This window comes from Anguilla anguilla, chromosome 10 (genome assembly GCF_013347855.1).
Source record: "Anguilla anguilla isolate fAngAng1 chromosome 10, fAngAng1.pri, whole genome shotgun sequence".
NCBI classification, from domain to species: domain Eukaryota; kingdom Metazoa; phylum Chordata; class Actinopteri; order Anguilliformes; family Anguillidae; genus Anguilla; species Anguilla anguilla.
The window spans coordinates 39800468-39821282 of NC_049210.1; the positions used below are offsets into that span (position 1 = coordinate 39800468).

Genomic DNA, 20815 nt, shown 5'->3' on the forward strand with positions numbered 1-20815 from the left:
TTAATCCATTTGTCTGACTCTGTCACTTTCTTTTGATTTTTAGATAGGAGCCAGATTCTCAAATACGTCAGCTGTCTCTGCACTATACACGTTTCACTGCTGTTCTCGACAAAGCCTACTAAATTCAAGAATAAAGCATCACTTCAGAAAGAATGTTGTTTACAAGCATAGTCACATACCATTAACAACAAGATGATGATGGTGAGCCAAATTAATAATTCATTTGTGTACTTTTCATAGTTGTTGGTCTTGGCTTTCCGTCATTTTAGCTCTTGTGTCATATACAATGGAATATACAGTATGGTGGCAATTCTTAAATGTATGTCTAAAAAAAGCCCTAAATGTATTCTGTTTCCCAGAACAGGCAGTCAGCTGGTGATCTGTCTGTGTCAGAACATCTCCCCAGAACCCCTCAGACAGCTCGACTGCAGTTCGCAGGAGTCTTTCATGCTTGAATGAGCTTCACCATTTCCCTCGTTCCCTCTCTCCCCCCCTCTCTCTCTCTCTCTCTCTCTCCCTCGCTCACCACAGCTTGCTGCATTCTGTTGCAGAGGGAGGGCTCCAGCAAAGGCTCAGGCAGAGAGAGAGAGAGAGCTGCCCAGGCTGGAGCTGAATGCAGGGATATTGTCTAAATGCAGACCCTCACACGAGCACATATCTCAGGCCTCTACTCAGGCCCCTTTAAAGACAATCAGAACACATGCGCATTATTTTATTAGAGCTCACACTGTGATTTGCAAACACATACACTGAATCAAGTGTCTGTCATGTCCAGTAACTTTTATAGTCCTGTACACAGAAGAATTTGATGGCAGATGGTAAAATGGGCCTGTATTTCCCTCACTAGTGATCACCAAACTCATTATATAGAAATTCATTCCATCTGAAAAGTAGCTTACAGCGAGCGGTGATTGTGCTGCACAGTGTGTGTATGTTAGCCTAACATTGGCCAAGGTTGTCTTCATTCACAAAAGCCCTCAACTATGCAGTACAGAAGTGGCTGTAATTATCTGTGCTGGTAGACCAGCTTCATCAAGCTGGTAATGTAATGGGCATGCTGCCATATCAACTTGGTCATGCTTGACCGGTTGGTTCCAGCATACTGGTCACCAGCATAACCATCTTCACTGATCTGTGCTGTCTCCACAGCATGATGATTTAGAACACGTACTTGATAACTGATTGTTTGTTATTCTAGTCATTAGGGAACTAATTATATAAGGTAAAAAATGTATTTGGATTAAGTAGATTTAAAAACATTTCAAATGAATTTAATATTGCTGACCTGTTAACTGGAATTACCTAGATGTTCAGAATGCTAGCTAGCACTGATTAACAGTACTAATAAATAAATACTGTATGAAGAACTACATTAATCAATACTAATCAATAAAGACTGTATGTAGAACTACATTAATCAATACTACTCAATAAAGATTGCAGGCAGAACTACATCAGTCAATACTAGTCAATAAAGACTATATGCAAAACTGTTAACAGCATCTGCACCCAAATTTATAGTGGATATAGGAGCCAGGAAAGCTTCCAAAACTTCACAAAAAATCTAAATCACAACCGTAGACAACCCAGAGCCAATTCGGGATTACCTCACGCCTGAGTGTGTGAGTACGAGGCAAGGAACGCAAGCTTTCAGATGTGCTCCTGCACCGCTAGAGAAATATATATAGCCGTGATAACAAAGTCCCTTTCGTGGCTTTTCCATTCACCACGCACTTTTTGATTCGTTTTCCATTACGTCGGGTATTAGGCGTTTAAATCGGGTGTTCGCTGGCAGCGAGGACGTAGTGGCGGACAGTGTTGCATTAGCAACGGCTCGCTCGCGCGGCGGCGGCTGAATAAAGACGATAGCGTTTGTGGATTAGCGGGAGAGGTGAAGCCCCGCCCCCCCCCCCCCCCCCCCCCCCGCAGAGCTTATTAAAGAGGGAGTGAAACTCGGGCCGTGCGAGCGACAGCGTGCGATGATGCGCGCCGCTTACCAAATGATCTCATCTTCCGCCTTTAATGTGGAAAACTGCGGGAAGAAAACCACATTCGCCCAGACCTGAAAAAACAGCCCCTGTGAGGCTCCACCGGATGCGACAGGCCATGCGTATGCACTGTGGCTGCTCTTGAAACCAGTCACATGGAGCATGGGGGGGGGGGGGGGGGTGCTGGGGTGCTACAACAGGGGCTGCCATGCTGTGACCACCGCCTACCGCCCCCACCCTCCCCGAAGAGAGCTGGGAGTCTCATGCGTTCCCCCAGTTAATGTACAATCAGGGGTGTCAAACTGAATCCGCAGTGCCGCAGTGTCTGCAGGTACTTGTGGTTTGCTTTCATTCAGCTACCAATTAAGGCCTTGAGGACAAGGTGTGTGGATTCTTTAGCCAATCAATGACTTGAATGAAACACTTGTGCCGAGAATGCCCTAAAACCAGCTGCACCGCGGCCCTCCAGGACTGGAGTTTGACAGCTGTGAAGTACATACTTGTGTACCCCTTTCATAAAGACACTACCCTCACAGGTCAGGGAGGCAGGTGAGGTAGCAGAAGATCCCAATAGAGGCCCTGTAATGAGTTCCAGCACTACTCTTAATCAGCTTTAATTAACCATCCCACTCTGTAGTCACATGTGTTTCTGATTAGAGCCCAAAATTAATTTCTCAATAAACTTATGTTGTGAAAAACATCAGTTAGCATTTGAAAATGCACCCCGGAGAAAGGGTTCATTAGAGCATCAAGCACGCACTCAGCCAACAGCCTTTCAAAGGTAGATTTTGTTTCTGGGTGCAATTTAAAAGCTTTGCTTACTTAATGCAACTTTCCTGCATGAGCAATGGCATCATTAGTGAAACTGTCTCCTGAAACAAACGGAAAGATTCAAACTTTGCATTAGCAGGATGCAACTGGACCAGTCCTATATTACTACATAGTGTTAAGGAATGTGAGCAAAGAATCTAACGCTTATGTTAAAATTGCAGGAGTCTAGTTCCTAAGCAGTGACTAGTAGCGGCTTCAGTGTAACATAAACACTGAGGAGTTATTCAGATGGGGTATGGATATGCTCCTATTGCTCACTGAAGTGCCATTATTCCTAAAAATAAAAACAAAAGACGTGAATAATTAGGGGCCATAAAGCTGGAAGCACACAACAGACAAAATGGGCAATTAGTTTAATAGTAACACAGATCGATCCGATTGGTCCAGAGCAACGTCTCCGTGGCGGTCTTTGCCAGCTACTCTGACAAGCACACAAAACACACAAAAAAAGCACCATTAATGCGAGTTATAACCGTGCGGCTTGACCTTCACAAGAGCTGTTATTAGAGGTGCTGCATTCCTTTCTTCACTATAGCTGCTGCTTAATACAAGCAGCCAAGGAGCTCGTAATACAATTCCGCAGTCCAAACAGCAGTACTTTATATCCTCCTGCATCTTTACTTAGAGGTGTTTCCTACAAAATCACTTATTAAAAGGAAGAAAATTCATTCACAATATCATCCCCCGTCTATCTCACTCTCTTTACCCCTTTCCCCCCCCTTTTCTCTCTCTCTTCCCCTCACCCTACCCTCCTCTCTCTCTCTCTCTATCTCTCTCTCATTGCCTTCAAATACATTAATCCATGACAACCAATGGCTTGTACCAAACTATATCATTAGAAATGGCAACTGCAGAGCTATAAAACTATTGGGCCTGTAATTCTGAGTCTAATGCAGGAACCAATACAATTACAGGTTATTTTCCTTATCCATCACATGACAATGCAGTACTGTATATAAACAGTACATCCAAAGACCTGCCTTTTTTTCAGAATTCCTTGTTCCATTGTTCACATGGACCAGTGGTTCAGACCACAGGAATGGCTGTACTTTATGGCAGAATGAATCCTCTGAGGATTCCCTTCAGCCAAGGGGGAATGTCATCACGTACCTTTATAAAGCAATGTCTGAGACTGTTTCAAATTAAATGGAGAACAACCTGTTTCGCACTTGCCGCCTCCCAACATTCAAATGACACATTCCGCTATCGCCCCCTCCCGTTGCCGAGGGCGAGTTAACCCTTACCTAGCCAGCCGGAGCGGGAGTCGGGCACGCACATGTCCGTCTCGGCGCTGGGCAGCACGAAGCCCACCACGAAGACCTCCACGCCGTCGGACATGAGCGCCAGGCCCAGGACGAAGAAGAGCTGCCACTGGAAGCGTCCGTGCCCGCACTCCTGGATGATCAGCTCGTACTGCTGCGCCAGCTCCTCCTCGTCGGCCTGCCGCTCCGTCTCCAGCTCGCGCCGGTCCTTCAGACCGTCCGAGACGGGCTGCCCCGCCGCCACCTGGCCGCCCTTCGGGTGCCCGTCGCCGGGGATGCCCTGGTACTCCCCCTCGTAGATCTCGTCCTCGTCGTCGTGGCCCTCCGTGGCGTCGCTGGAGCCCTCGTCGTCGTTGGCGCCCCCCGCGTAGTCGCCGTCCTGCCGGTAGTTGTAGTCGTCGTCCTCCTCCTCGTCCTGGAAGCGGCTGTAGGACCGCTGGGTGTACTCGTCCGCGGCCCGGTCCACCACCTTGTTCACCTTCTTCGCCGCGTGCCGCTTGGCCTCCTTGGCGATGTCCTTGGCCCCCTTCGCTAAAGAAGTCCTGTCCTGGTATGTGTCATCCATCTCGTCCGGGGCGGGCGACCAGAGCGGGAGTTACCAGTGGGATTGTGGGAGTTTCGCAGTGGGCGCAGATCACCGCATAAGACTGTCAGCTTCAATGGCGGTGATCATCCGTCTGTGAGAAGCAAAAGAGAAGCGTCATAATTAGGGGCAGAGGTCTCTCAGACGTCCCTTAAACATTCAGAACTGCTTAACCCTTTAAGCTCAACTCAGTCAGGCAGTATCCTTTTTGTATGTGTTCTCCCTGGCTGCGCCAGTTAAAGGGTTAAAGCAGTGCTGAGGAATCCAGTCTCATTTCCATTTTCCAGCGTTGCTAACAATGGGATCATTTGAAAGGCTCATCCCTGTGAAATCACCTGGTTTTATGGATGATGTCCATGTTCCATTGTTTCGCATTAATATTCACAAGATGGTTTGCGAATGAATTTGCTTATCTTCTATCACTGTCCGTATCTAATTCATATGTTGGTATTTTTGCAATTATCATAACCTGAGATATGTTGCATGAGATCAGCTCTATATCACAGTACGTGAAGCACTGCCACATGAGAATTTTGTTTGTGCAGAAGTGTCATAGATCAACAATTTTTACATTTGTAATGTATTGCATGTAGTAGGCCTATCTTTTTGTGCATCTCTATTGTGCTGTATTGAAGCTTGACTTCAGCAGAGTTGTGGTCTAAACTTCTCATTCATTTAAGTAAAAAACATAAAAACTCTTTTATTTAAAAAAGCAAAATAAAGAAATAACTAATAGCTAAGGCAGTGCCAAATTAAAGACAAAATTCAGAATGGTCTGTTCAATCCGTTGTAGCCTCCAGCATCAATCATAAGTCTTCGGCCTGTTGAATGTGTTGTTTTGTAGGTCAGATTTTTATCCAGATTTTTTATCCAACCCCAAAAATGTCTTCACGTTGCTGATGCACACCATTAAAAATAAATTTTTCATATTTCATATTTTGCCTCAAGAAAGAAATCATAGCATCATTCAATTATTTTGTACAAACCACAGAATCCACAGAAAATCGAATACCCTCAGATATATTTTCAGTTGGCTAAATTTGAACATGCATCATTAATATGGATTTTCTTACAATTTAGAAAAAAGCTAAAATTAGCAGTCCAATAACAGCAGTGTAACATTGCCTGAGGAAATTGTAAGAAATCGCACCTCAGACAACTCCTGTACACTTCCTGGTTCAATATGCCGATTGACATGTAAAATAATCACACAAGCACGTGCACAAACCAAAGCAATGAATCAGGATCACGACGCAAGGTTGTGCCGTATAGAGCGAGGCTGCGGGCAGAGTTTCAGCATTGAACTTCCACGTTAATCACTCGCTGGGGAAACGCCGCGTGCAAGAGACAGCGTACAAGTCATCACTGAGAGATCGCTCAACGTACCGCACGTCCGCCACCGCGAATAATCCGTCAATCGCTGGCCTATGATGGCTCCGCAGAGTTCCATCAATGAACACGCCTGACAAGTCTTCTAATCTGTCGTTAGAGCTTTGGTACGACGCGAGCGAGAGCGCCAAATGGCGTACAACCAAGAAATGCCTTGCGAAGGCAGCGGCCATTTCATGCGTCAATGAGAATCAGAAAAGAGGGATTCATCAAGCTCTGCGGTTTGATTTATGTTGTGTTTAAGTGGGTTCGCTGTAGCTGCGAAAAACTGCCATGACTCATTTTCATGAGATCCGCAGTATATGCAATGAGTCATCGTGAAGTGAGACCTGAGTTACCACGGATGCAGACCAGTGGGGTTACAGGTAGCAGTCACAGCAGCCGTCATCATTTACAGAATATAGAAACGCCAGGTGGGGAAAACAGCAGCTGCCTCTTAAAATGCAAGTCAGACTTTGCCTTCAAAGCTGTTTAAATGTCCCCAGAAATGTGGAATATGGTCTCTAAAAATATGCATAAATCCATGCAGATTTTCAGATTACTTGCCTCTTATAATACCGAACTACCAGTAAATTAGTACAGGGGTCTTTCATGTTATTTAGAATTTAAATTCTCAATGCACTAAGACACACCACATCTGCGTTTAGCCTGCTGGCTTACTGAATTGCCTTCATTCTGAAAACTCTGTCTCAACATATGGTCTTTGAAAAGGCACCCTCTTCTTTTACCACAGACGAGGGGGGAAGGATGGCGCATGGCGGCGTCGAGCTCTAAAGCGAGAACGCGCGGAACCGTGGGGCGCAAAGCGGTGGAACCGCGCGCAGTATTCCCGCGGCGGCGAAGCGAGCAGTAGGCCGGCGGACGGTGGAGCCGCCTGTCAGATCGGGCTGACGGCGGCGGCTCAACCTGAGCGCTAACGCGGGATCTGTGGGTGTGCCGTGAGAGGCTACTCCCTGACTGTGTGTGCCTCCCCCTACCTCCCCTCCCCGGTCCCACGCGGGTGGCTGTCCCCCCCCCCACTGTGTGGCTCTTACTCCCCCTCCCCCCCTTTTCCACTTAATGCATCAAAGCCCCATAAAAGCCCCCTTCTGTTTTGCATTTCTTACCAGATATATTCATAGATTTCACAAGTACAAAGCAGATATACTCATGGACTACAGTTACAGAGCAAATATGCTCATAGACTACAGATACGGAGCAAACATGCTCATAGACTAGAGATACGGAGCAGATATACTCATGCTGTAGACTGTACAGACTAAGGTCTGGATATTTTGCCTGAATTTTGACAGTTTGGTCTAATAATGCTGCTTTTATGTAAAAGAAGGACAGCATTTATACAAAGAAACATATATTGCACTCTTTGGACTCTTTTTTTTACTGTTTGGAAATCATGGCCATTAAATCCCATCTGTGTTATAAATCCAGATTCACAAGATTAATTCCACCCATAGTCAAGCTTGGTTAATTACTAGGATAAAAATATTGTGCCTGATGCAGTGAAATCCTCCATTTTGTTAAGTAGTGGGCTCGGGAGTGTCAACCAGAGGCTTTCAGGCTCTTCCTGAGAAAATGAGGCCTATTCTCTCAAACCATGAATTAAAGTTAATTTGTGCGCCGAATAAAATGATATAGCTCTGCAAGCACGCAGCAAATCAGGAAACATGGTTTCATTCTGTGGATACATATTTTGTGTTGTGATGTGCAGCAACACACCCCTCTCAGGCTAACTGATCTTTAGCATATTCCCCTTTCAGCCAAAAGCAGAAACATATCCAGCATAAATATCCACACAGTAAATATCTACCCAAACTGGACCTCCTACCTGGTAATGACAGAAATTGGCTGAGACAGGGTGGGTGGCACGGTCACACTCCAAGCTGGGACTGTCATATGGGGGGGGGGGGGGGCAATCCACAGGGCCCTCTGAGCTATTCCTCCCAGGACTAGAACCACTGGGGCTTGTGCTGTATCATTACTACTGTTCCCTGCTGCTTAAACTGACTTCACTGCCCCTACCTACTTTCCTCTGGTGTTTTCACTGAAGGATTTGACACTGCATCCCACGGTGCACCAGCAAAGTCACGATATGAAGCTCCGCACCTCCACTAATGATCATCCTGATGGTCCTTTACCAGCTACTGTGCTCTCGCACTGCATGATGGGAAAATCATGCGGACCTTTCCTGCAGGAGAGTCAATGGTACTGCAGCTTCTTTTGTACAGCGGATTTCTTTAGTCTAATGATGGACCCATTTTGACTCGTGAGTTTCAAGAACTACATTTATGTTAGATGCAATCAAGTCCTCCCACCAAAGATCCTTTTCGATTTAAAGATAATTTTTCTAATCAAGTTTCAAATGAGAAAGAGGAGCTAATCTCATAGATAACTGTGAGGAAATATATCTGATTTATCATATACAGTATTTTAATATCCAGGTTCACCATTCTTCTCTAAGGCCAACTAAAAGTCCTCTAATGAAGTATAGTCAAATAATGGTTTGATAAGACAAATCACTGTAATATCATTGAAATGTACTGTAATTAAATTTCATTGTAAGAATGATATTGTTGATTTAGGACTCTTGACATATATGGGAATATTAAAATGAGCAAACAAGTTGGTGTTGCTTTGCCAAAACTCACACCACAGGTCACATTTGTAGTTGAACCATACAGGGGTCGCTACTTGTTTTACCTTCCTGAGGACCTAATTCTGGGTCTTACAATAATGCAAAGTTGCGTTTGAAAGTTTTGTGAATTTGGGCAAATTAAGGTAGAAAACCCATCGAGAGCTTTAGCACCGTATGCGAGGTTGGGGAGGGATATCAGTTTATGCGAGTGGAGAATAGCGCTAGCGGAGATACGACCCATTAGCTGCTCTGCTGAATGCAGGTTCAGCATCTGTCCATCAGCGATCCAGTCGAGCGGAGCCCAAATCCCCTCTGTCAACAACGATGAGCATCACCGTGGGCAAAGCCCTGCATGCAGATAGGGGTGGAGCATCTACCTGTTTGCGGCGAGATGACAGCGGTGCCAACAGTGCCAGCTGAACTGCGACACTCGGCCCGATTGACGCCCGTCAGTAGAGGAGGCTACATTTAGCGGTCCTTCACGCGGTCCTTCAGTCGTTCAGGCACGTATCAATATTCCGAGTACAACGCGAATGCGGTCTGCCTGACAGTGGCTGGAAACACGGTCTGCACCCGCGGTCGACTCGGGCAGCTTGATGTATGATGTTTCTCTTCTCTAACGGACTCCACTTCCAGATAAGACATCAGGTCAAGTCTCTGTCACCTCTAAGACAAGGACTTTGAATTTTTTATTTTTAAAACAGCTCAAACAAAAGTTTAAAAATGTAAATATTCCATGTTTTCTTTAGCCTAGCGAGTAAATCCATGCCTGAGATAGATTTATTTTGCTGGTTTCCCACTTCTAATTAAAATTTCCTTTTGCTAAGCAAAAAAGGTGTTGAATTCTAAAGGCTTTTGTGAGAACTATTTGATTCAAGAAATATGGTACAAGGTTACACCGCACCAACTGCCACAGGTCAAAAATTCCAAATTCCCAGATACCAGCAACTGCTAAGCTGCCTTGCCAGCAGATACATCTATTTATAAAATATCCTTCATTGCATGAAAAAACTGCCTACACAAACTGAAAACATAAAATAAAATTGAAATGATATCAGAGAACCCCAGCAAATGAACAATTCTATTACCTGTGCTTTTTTCAGTTAACTCATAGACAGAATCCCTTACAGAGCATGAGCAACAGAAACACCAAGACCCATAAAAACTGCTTTGTTGCATGCATTTCCTGTCAGAAAGCTGCTTCAGGGAATGAATATCTATATTGCTTACCCAATGTAAAAAACCTATATGAATTTTTAAGAGGATATTAATACTGCAGTGGAAAGGGAAGATTACACGCAAAGAGCTGATCACACTCAGGTTTTTGCACCAGTAATTTCTGCCATAATGAAGAGGGAATTTTCCTAGAATTTCCCAGATAAGCTTCTTATCTGCGCTTGAATTTGGAAGAATAACTAGGAAGCTCGATGGGGTATGAAGAACGGAGGTCCGGATGTCACTGAAGAGAAAAATATTAAGCACATTTGAAACATTCAATCCAAAACTGTAGGATACACCATAGGTTAGCGAGAATAACCTATAGTACCATGCTCTTTAAATGTTCTATTAAATTAACCATTACTGTTTTATTTAATAATTTAGCGCTAGTAATATATCTGTAGATTTGTGGTGATCTTCTAAATTCTAAGATGCTTTATGGCATGTGTCATTAATGCAGAGCATCAGGTGGGCGCTGGTTATTTAACTCATAACCACCCTGGGGGGGGGAAAGCAGAGCTCAAACGTCCTCTAAAGCTGTCAAAGGAACATCAACTTACTGTCCCTCGTGACTGCAAGGGAGCTACGCTAATGTCAGCCGACTCAAATCCGCACGGACCAATCTCCAAAAGGGCAGAGCCGCGGCGTAATTACATCAAGCCAAACTGCGTTACCTAATCTTCAGGAGGAGGCTGGCGTTTCTTACATTAGGAGATCTCATCAGACGGTGATGGCATTACTGAGAGAGAGAGAGGGAGAGAGAGAGAGAGAGATAGAGACAGAGAGGGAGACAGAGAGAAAGAGAGAGTGAGAGTGAGTGAAAGTGAGAGAGAGAGAGACAGAGAGCGAGAGAGGGCATGTGGGCCTGTGGATTGCTTAAGATGAAAGAGCAAAGTGGTAGTGACAGCCATCAAGGCCAGTTTGCATCTTCTCTGGCGCACTGTAGAGCGGGTTTTGGAAGAACACGTACTGGAGAAGGTGAACAGTTTCAAGACACACTTTCTCAGCTACGCGCTGCACCAGTGACATGTCACCGCTTTGAAGTGGAGTAATTACGCATGGTAATTAATTAGGGGTATATAAAAACAGTGCTGTTCAAACTCGATAAGAAACACAGAACCTCAATGGGCAAATGAGTCACATAACACTGAGATATACATATGAACAGATGCTTTTTGCACCTCCCATTTTCATGAGAAGCAGTTTATGTACAAAGGAGCTGGAAATTCCTTCAAGCGCACGTCTGTCTGAGGTTACGTCATATGACCTGCCAGATTTCGAGACAAATGCTTTCTCTTTGTGTCTCTTGGCAACCATTGAAGGTGGAATTGAGCTGCAGTGCCCCCCTGTAACCACTGAGAAAGCTGTGCCAGGAAAGACAACAACACTGCGTTTGCAGTGACTGTGCCTCTTCTCAACAAAATGGCAGTGTGTCTCACTGAGGATGATGATGTAACAAGGGAAGACTTTCAGAAATTTGCACTGGGGAGAATGAACCCACATCACAAGCATCCAAAACAATTCGGCCAAAAAGGGTGTGCCTCTTCAGAAGGCTGAACCAGAAGCAATGACAAAAAGTCAAAAGCACACCTAATTTTATAAATTGTACATACAATATGCTATGTGATCAGGATTTTGTGTACCTTTAAGGTATTAGGTATTTAGGTATTAGTAACCAAATAGAACAATATCGTATTTTCAAGGACCATTTGAGAAATTTGTTGCCTAAAGAACAAAAATTTACCTCCACTGTACTCACAGAGTGTAGTCTGAAGGCATAGTGTAATAATGTCTATACAGACAATAATAGAAACAGCAGCAGATCATTTAGAATCAGAGCATAAAAATGTAAATATTAGACATTACAGTGTAAGTATAATGAATGAATCAAAGAAAAACCTTTCAGAAGTTAATGGCGCAACACAAGAGCACTTCGCATAATGCAGGAAAAAATGCGGACGGCACTGCAGCACTGCGCCAGATCCTTTTTCTGGGTCCTCTCCCTCTCGGGGAGTCCCGCTGGGTGTGTTATAGGCATGAATCATACATGGGATTCTCCGTCGCAGATGAAATATTCGCCGAGAGCGATAAGCGGCGAGGCCGTGTTCTACACGGTTCACACGGCAGCCAGCCGCGCCATGGAAACAGACCGTCGGAGGCGGGGCCGAAACATTCAGAGGAAATCAAGGGCAGAATGGGGAAGTCCCGATGGGACACAGGGGAGCTGTGTATTCGTCCCTCCTCTAATTACCCGTGGCTACCCTCTCCTATATCCCAGACCTGCCCTGCCCTCTTTCACAGCAGACCCCACCCCCCTCTACTTTATCTCAAACCTGCCCCGCCCTCTTTAACCTGAGACAGACCCCACCCCCTCTCCTTTATCTCAGATCCATCCTGCCCTCTTCCACCTGAAACAGGTTCCACCCCTTAGACCGCACCCCCTCTCCTACAGGGTAAAGAAAAAGCTTTCAGGTTGTTAATCCTAGGTGGGGGTCCGTTCTGACGTCCTAGAGGAAGGTACATAACATGATTTGCCGGTGTGAATACCCAGCTGCATGAGCAGATAATAGAATGGGGCTGCATGGCCTTAGATAACATCACCTGCTAATCAAATTATATATGATGGTATGTCTGTCATCTGAGAGACAGTGCTGTATCACTCAGTCCATAAGATCCTGTTCTTCTTTTGGGCTCCAGAGTGTCTGAGTGGTGGTGAGTGTTGGCCAAAGCCTTTAGCTTAGACATCATTGCATTCAAAGACCACACCTCCACACACTGACTTTGTCTTGTAAGGGCGTTCAGTTGGCTTAATGTAGGTTACTACTGTAAAATCCTCTTGACATACCAAGCACTCGCAAGCTCATACCTGGCATCATTAAGGGTTACATCTTTCCTCCACTTGATGCTAGCTCTCCTGTAGTACTGTGAGGCCTATAACTCGCAAATGGACATTACCTCACTGAAGAAAACAACATAGAAGTGTACAGCATATGCCTTTGTTGTAAAGCTCCATTTGAAAGGTACAATTGCTGATTTCTAAATTTGGCTTCAAAATAAAATTTAAAAGAAATAGCTCTACCAAACTATCCAACACTTTAAAACATCTTTTACCTAATATATATTTGGGTCCTTGCTGTTTAAATGTATCCTCATAGTAAGGTATTATGCAACTCCTTACTGGGGAGTAGTTGGCTTGAGCGAGTGAACAGCTTATGTCTTGGACGACGTTCATTGGAATGTCCTGACACAGCAGAACGGATGCACAATGTCATTTTGAAAACACACTGCTTTCAGTTTCTGTGCATTTTAAATGAGGTTTATTTGCTCATTCTGTTTAACAGTGTAAGGCCAGTTGTAAGCGTGGGTGCTTTGAATGCACAGAAATTTAGGTGCAATGTGGTTACTATACATTTTCATTCTGTGTTAATTACAATTCATAAAATTGGCCTCATCTGATACAGAAAGAACTGAGGTGCAGATCTGTAACATATCAGTCTATAGTGAGTCTATATGGTTGCTTGTCACTACCAGTTAATTCATGAAAATCCAAACAAAATGAATAAAAGCACGTGCTAGCCGGCCATCATCTTACGCAATAGCGGATCGGATCTTAGAGGCGGACATATGTTCATCTGGCCGTGCCAGCTTACACTGTGAGGCGAGCAGAGCCGCAATGGAACCACATATTGAAGCACAAAGCATGTGTGTTTGTGTCTTTATAAATGGACAGACTCAGCTGGCAATACATTTCATATTTTCATGTGCCTTTCCAACAACAACTGTCTGTGATATTAATTTGAACTCAGCAATGTTAATAAGGTCAAGCTTAGAATATCTGTGGTATGAATTTCAGTGAGCAAAGCAAAATAAGACTGTGTATATAAAACCAGGCTAATATACCTTTGCAGTAATAAATAAAATAAACATTCAAATGCAATTATATAGAATGTTAAATAAATAAAAGTCATGATGAAATAATCACATTTTAAAAGGTGTTTGTCTTGTTGGTATATCGGCTCCAGGAGAATGCAGCTTTAAGTACATGATGGTTAAGCAAGAGTAGCTGTAACAACAACCGCCTTCCTACCCTTGAGAAAGGTACTTACCCTGAATTGCATGCAGTCGTGCAAATGTATAAGATTAAAAGTAAGCTCCATGAGTCACTCTGAATGCAGACCTCCACCAAGCATGTAAATACTGTAATGCGTGACATTGAGCCTGACATTAACAATAAGACTCCAGATAGTCAGACAGCATAAATAAAGTTCATGCATTCAAGTCATTTACTGGTGATAGATGGCTCGTGCTGTTTATTTATTTATTTATTTATTTTCATAGAGGCAGGTACTAAAATTAATTCAAGCTTTGAAGCTAGCTGGCTGAATTTTTTACGTCAGTTGGTCACAGTCAGTTACCACTTCCACATCACTAATAGTTTTAATTCTCAGTTTGGTTAATCAAATATATACATACAGCCAGAAGAATAATGAGACATTACCCATATACCCTACTGACACCACGTCAGATCAGTCTCTCTTGTGTCTTTCTGAGATTAAGGCTATAGTGGTCGAGATAGTCATGTTCTGGTGATGGCCAGGATTCGACAGCAACAGGACTACACTCCACAGTAATAAACTGACAGCCTGCAATACTTCTGAGACATCTACTCTGTGATTTATCTCACTTCCATTTGCACTGCGAATGGACCAGTTGCGAGGAAGTGAATGATTTGAACAGATCAAAATAAAATAAAATAAAACTTTCTAAAGGTGATGGAAAGGAGAAACGGTTTATGTCCTTTGATGAATGAGAAAATGATCCTGTCAGATATGCTGTGTAGGAAGGAACTGAGACACACACCATTTTCATCATTTCAAGATTGATAAGAGAATGAAGAACAAATGTACTCTGTATTGGTTTGCATTAAGAATCGGTTTTAAATATGTGTTCACAAACTGCAAAAGATGATTGAGCACATTGCATCCTGGACATAAATAAAGAGTAAGTAAGCAAATGAAACAATAAACAAATAAATAAGAGCTGCTGAAGTGTTAAATGTATTGTAATGTAGTGTATTTTTCATCAGTCGAATTGCAGCACTGTATAAGTTCATTAAAAACGATCACATTATTCATTACAAATCCTCCTAGTGTATTTTTGTACCGTCAGAGAGTCAACGCTGTCATAGTGCATTGGTAGCCTACATCACTTCAGCTCTCGTTAAAAAATATCTGCAGCGACATCAATACCCTGAGAAGTACTGAGCAACTACAAAAAATCAAAAGGCAATAGCTTACATTCTAACGTCCAGTCCTGTGCACGCTGTTTGGAAAGGCTAACTAATAACATTAGCCAACTTTACAAGTAATAATTTCATGGTTGAGGGCGTGACCCATTTGTTATATGCAGTTATCAACATTTGTCTAGACTCTGAGGTTAAATGCTTTATTATTTTTTATTTATTGTGAATCATGCTTGTAGGCACTTGTGAAATATACTGCAGAACAGGTTCTAGAAATGTGGTTTAATCTCCTACCATCCTCTTCAAAAAAAAAAAAAAAAAAGTCATGACTATCTACCATTGTTTGCAAGAACTAAAAATGGAATCAATCAATAGATACAGCAGCAACAGCTGCCTTCTATATAAACCATTCTTGTACCTTGACAGGGAGCTTTTGAATTATTCCCTCGTCCTACTCTCTCCTGAGCTACAATACACGGATGACTCAGTACCGGCAAATTCTAGCACCACTTAGCCGGATCTTTTAGCGTAACGCAGAGTGCTCTGGGCGCCTAGGGCTAACTGCCATAATACACATTTTACAACATCGCTGTCTTACTCAAGGAAAGCTACAGCAGCGATAGGCAAGCCTCTTGTTTTCAGTGTCGGTGAACTATTCTATTTCCGACTGCGCAATATCCTTTGTTCTTATTTTATAAAGAAAAAGTAGCTACACTGGTTTCAGTTGCAATGGTAGATCTAGAGCACAACCCGACTGTAGCCTACCGCAAGCACAACTTTCTGACTTTATTGTTGATTACACAAAACGCAGCATAACATGATGAATGAGCATGACATATTCATAATAAAATGACTTTTTGCGAAAACATGTAATATATCTACTGGCAGCGGAGAGTTAATGCATATTCTACGTGTCTTGTTCAGTTGAGCGATGTATAGTCCTGTTAATTCATTTATATACTGTTTCTTGGGAATCATCATTTTTCAAAGAACATGAAAAAACGTTCATTTCTGCCAACGCTGCAATCGCACGTGGCTATATTAGTTAGAGTTCGACTGAAAGTTAACTTCCGAAGGATTTAAACCGCAGCTTTAATGTGAATGTGCATTGCTATATGTAACTTTATGTCGTACTGAATGTATGACCCAAAAAAAATAATTAAAAAAAATTTCCTCGGTAACATCCATATATTTTCGTTTGTAACATACGCATATATCAACATTGTACGCATATAAAACCCGTGACATTTCATGGATGCACACAAGTACAGCACGTTCTGTAGACACGGGGAAATCCTTCCATCACGCGTAACTCTCAAAGAATAAAAACACTTACCGCTGAAGAAAAGAGGTAGAGTGGATGTTAGGATTGAGTACCCATAGCACAAAACTAGCTGTATGCAGATATTTGCTGGTATCCCACAGCTGAATGAAAGGGATTGAGGTAGAAACTGCCGGGGAGGGTTTTTTTTAACGTTGCAGTTGTGCCTCTGCAGTACTTCAAGAAAGAAGGCAGCGAAAACGAGAGAGAGAGAGAGAGAGAGAGAGAGAGAGAGAGAGAGAACGGAGGAGGGTCGAGGAGGGTGTGTGTGTGTGTGGGGGGGGGGGGGGGGGGGGGGGCACAAAGAGTACAGGGAAAATAAATCAATAATTGTATCCCATGGGGGTGAAGTGGGCAATCCCCTCTGACGGAACAATCTAGCTGGCAGCGAATGTGGGGGTGGTCAGCAGAAAATAAACAGCGATATCATTCTTAAGATAAGGATAAATATAACGGATGAGACATGGGCATTCATAATACTGATATATGCGTGTTGTTGGGATGTTGTGAATGAATAAATGCGGCATATGTTAAATTAGTTACATGAAAATGAATAAATAAGCCTTTACACGCATCCCCCACATTACAGTTCTTCTTAACATGAAGGGCTTTCTAGACACGCGACTCTATAGCAACAGATAAGAGGTAATACTACGTATGAGCTGCGTGTGGGTAGACTTGCTATTGAAGTTACAGCACCACATATGCATTTCAAGTCAAATATTTTATATTAAAACTGATGCTTACCAACCAAATGACAGTGTAGCCAAATATGCGTCAAATTGTTAATGACGTATATTGAAATGAAACGTTCATTAACTGAGAGTGAAATATATAAATCGCAAACTATCGAAAACTATCAACCCCTTGCCATTGGTTCTACAGTTTTGGTGTACTTACTGTATACACATGACATTTTTTTTTATCTACAGCAGAACAAACCTAAACAAAACTCCAATAGGACTGAAGTTTCTTCAATCAGGGGACAATTTGGTGACAATGTGGCAAGTCTCTGTAGACAGCTCGCTACATTCATGCGTTTACCTAGTACTCAATACGTTTCATGAACCTGCGAAAATTCGTTCTCATATTGCCTATTTTTCTTGTTTTGTTTTTTTGTTTTTTTTGGTGCTGAAATAAGATGGAGCTGACCTTGGTGCTGAAACTGTAGTTAAAATTGCAAGGCAGCCAACGGCCGAGTTTAATAGCCTTGAAAATGCAAATTAATGTTTGTAAATCCGTTTTCTCTTTCATTATCTGGTGCTCGTGGTCGCAAAGCCATCTGTGAACTGCCAGTCAGACCAGGTTTACCGGTGTTATTCTGCCCTTCATATTTAAACACTAGTTTTTCAGAGTTGAGGCTGGAACGCTTCCCACGAGATAGCTGTGAACACAGACGACACGAAAATTAGGAACGTGTTTCTGAATTATTTAATCTGCCAGAAATAACAAGAAAATATATCGTTTGAAGAAAGTTGGCCTTGAAACATTTTGATGCCACTTGCATCAAAACAACAGCAGACGTCATTTGAGTTCTTACACAGCTACACACAAGCAAGCACAGATGCATATACAAGCTCACAAGCACACACACACACACACACACACACTACTGCTGGCTTTTTTCTTACTGTTATTAATGCATTAATTGTATTAATTGTCATGTTGTGGTATGGTTGCAAACAAAGTAAAATGCTCCTGAAGGTAATGAACTGAAGCTGCTATCTGTAGAGATCTGCATCTCAGCAGCAGAAATGTACCTCTTCATTCCATAAATGTGCTCAGCAAACTGTTACAAACTCTTTGACATCACAAGCATTTGGGAGACATATTACACAGACCCAAAGCCATCTTCTGGCAGCATTGTAAATGGATTAGGAATTTTGAGACTCCAGTATATATGCAGCATGCTTTTGTTCCTGACATAGAAGTTAACTTAATGATGTCTCCAGTGGCGAGTGGTTGTGAGGTGGGAGGGGCTGGAGCGTTTCTGTGCCGTTGCAGTCAGTCTGACAGAGAGCCCAGGGTGTTTTATCCCCCCCTCCCCCCTACCCCCCATCCATTACCACACACAGCCTGAATAGATGTGTCCTCATTCTCAGTGTTACAGGGACTTGTGCTGCCACACCACATGACCACCCGTACACCTTCTGTATTAACCAAACCACACGGCCAACGTTTAAAACGCCACATCTCAGTCCTGTGCTTTGGTTAAAGACTAAAGAAATGCTCTGGGAGGAAAACATTGGTTCATAGATTTTCAGCATTTATGGATAAGTGAATCGGTTTTATTCATGGAATGTATCCTTCAAATTCCTTCTCTTGTGCAGTGCCATCCCAATTCTGATTTGCATAATGAATACATCTTGATTCTTATCCAGTCACTTAAAGTCTTTACCCTTCACCATTATGGCCATACTGTGAATATTCAGAGAATTGTCATGGTCATCCAAACAAAAAGTTGTTGGACACACAACAGATGGCAGATGTATTTTCATGACAAAATGTAACTAATTTCCTGAACCATACGGACCACAGTAGTCACTACACTAAATACAGAGCAATATAAAATGTGTGTATTAGGGAGACATTTAATGAACATGATCATTCATAAGAATATATTTGCTTTTATCTTGCCACTGTAAAATAGTCATATATGCTTTTTCTTAAATAATCTCAAAAAAAAATTTGAAATGAGTTTCTACTGGATAAAAGGTATCTTGTAATCTGTATTGTGAATCATACTCAGTAATCTGTAATCAGAGTTGATTTTGCACTGACCATTTGGCTGTGTGCTGCAATGTTACGTAGTATGACAGCCAGAAACTCCGGAGCTAAGGAGATCACTGCAGGACTCATTAAGAGATAAGAGAGAGACATTGTGGAGCTGCAGTGCTTGCTTTATTCTTGTGCAGAACTCAAGCAGCTGGTGCAGGCAGAAAAAAAGATCTGAAGACAAAAATCCTCCGTATCGCAATCTGCATCCACCATTTTGAATGTGCAGTCTTGCGTCGCACAACTGACGCGGTCGCATGCAATGCAGCAGTGAGGAGAAATTGCATTGTAATGACAAATAACACAGAAAGTATCATTAGATCGATTGAATTGCACCTTGAACAAATGTTCAGTTTTACTATTTTTATCTGATAACCAGTCAGGGCCAGCAGGACTATATTTGTTCTGATGTCACTAAGCATTATTTTTAAGTCTTTGAAGGAGCCCTTCTACACTCTACCCATCCTTCCATTGCTTTACTGTACTGTATATATTGACAGTAGTAGCCTGCCTGCTTTGATATTGGCTGATCGCTGAAAAACTGGAGCGAGAGGTGGCTGTGACACTGAATATCATATTCAAATTACACCCGATCACATGGGTTTAATGTGCAGGAGAAGACTATCCTTTTCACAAAGCTCTGGCTGGCTGAACAGTAGGAAGATGTTTAGAATGCAAGTATCTGATTGGCAAAAGATAACGCTGAGGTTTAAACAGGCAGGGGACCACCCCACCAACCGAAACTCTCTCTCCTAAGGAGATTCTGTAGCATATTAGCACATGGTTAAAATATTTTTTGCCAGTATATTTTTATATTGGCAGCTATTCACTGGCGATTGTTTCAAATTTATGCACTTTTTAAAAGCCCAGCGGTAGTTTAGAATCTACACTGACTGAAAGCTATAAACTCAACTGTTACTATAAAGCCTTCGGTACGATTAAATTCAATCATATTACAGGGGTTTGAATTACATGCATTACTGTTCCAGTAATCTGAACTACTATGTGTTGCTGATGTGAGAGTTATGCTGTCAGGAAGGGAACCCTGTGATTTGAGAACAGCTCTATAGCCAGATACATCAAACCTCCTGTAACTGAGAGGTCTGACAGTTGTCAGGCTATTCAAGGGATAATTGTGCACCTTTCAAGCAAGCTCAGGCACACATAGTTATTTCTACGATCATTTGTGATATTGAAGTCCAGGATACAGACCTAAAACACACTTGGTTTTTTGTGATTCTGTTTCCCTGTTTTGATTGTGCCTGTATGCGTGTGTGTGTGTGTGTGTGTGTGTGCGTGTGCGTGTGCATATGTGAGTGTGTGTGTGTGCATGTGTGAGTGTGTGTAAGTGTGTGTGTGTGTGTGTGTGTGTGAGAGTGTGTGTGTATGTGCATGTGTGTGTGTTGTAGGAACTGTTATTGGATTTTATTCTTTTGTTGTTTTATGCTTCTGTACTCCTCAGGGAGAAAAATAAACAGTGCTAAGCCATCAACTTTCCTTCGTGTCTTATCCATTCACTCCTGACACAGTGACCACCCCCCACCCACTACCGTGTCACTATACATGCAAAAAAT

At 42.7% G+C, this 20815-nt stretch overlaps 1 protein-coding gene across 2 annotated transcripts in view; it reads right to left on the bottom strand.

Annotated features, from left to right (window-relative positions):
- sv2ca (synaptic vesicle glycoprotein 2Ca) overlaps window positions 1–16676 on the bottom strand; it is a 47028-nt gene extending 30352 nt beyond the window's left edge. Inside the window, exons 1-2 of one of the 2 annotated variants that reach the window (XM_035435634.1) lie at window positions 16482–16676; window positions 4064–4758 (exon numbers count right to left, since the gene is read on the bottom strand). In XM_035435634.1, coding sequence (XP_035291525.1) covers window positions 4064–4646 — 583 coding nt within the window. In that variant the 5' untranslated portion in view covers window positions 4647–4758; window positions 16482–16676. Of the gene's footprint in view, window positions 1–4063; window positions 4759–6050; window positions 6076–16481 lie in introns of those variants that run through there. The other variant, XM_035435635.1, reaches the window with a different exon arrangement.
- Window positions 16677–20815: the final 4139 nt, after the last annotated feature.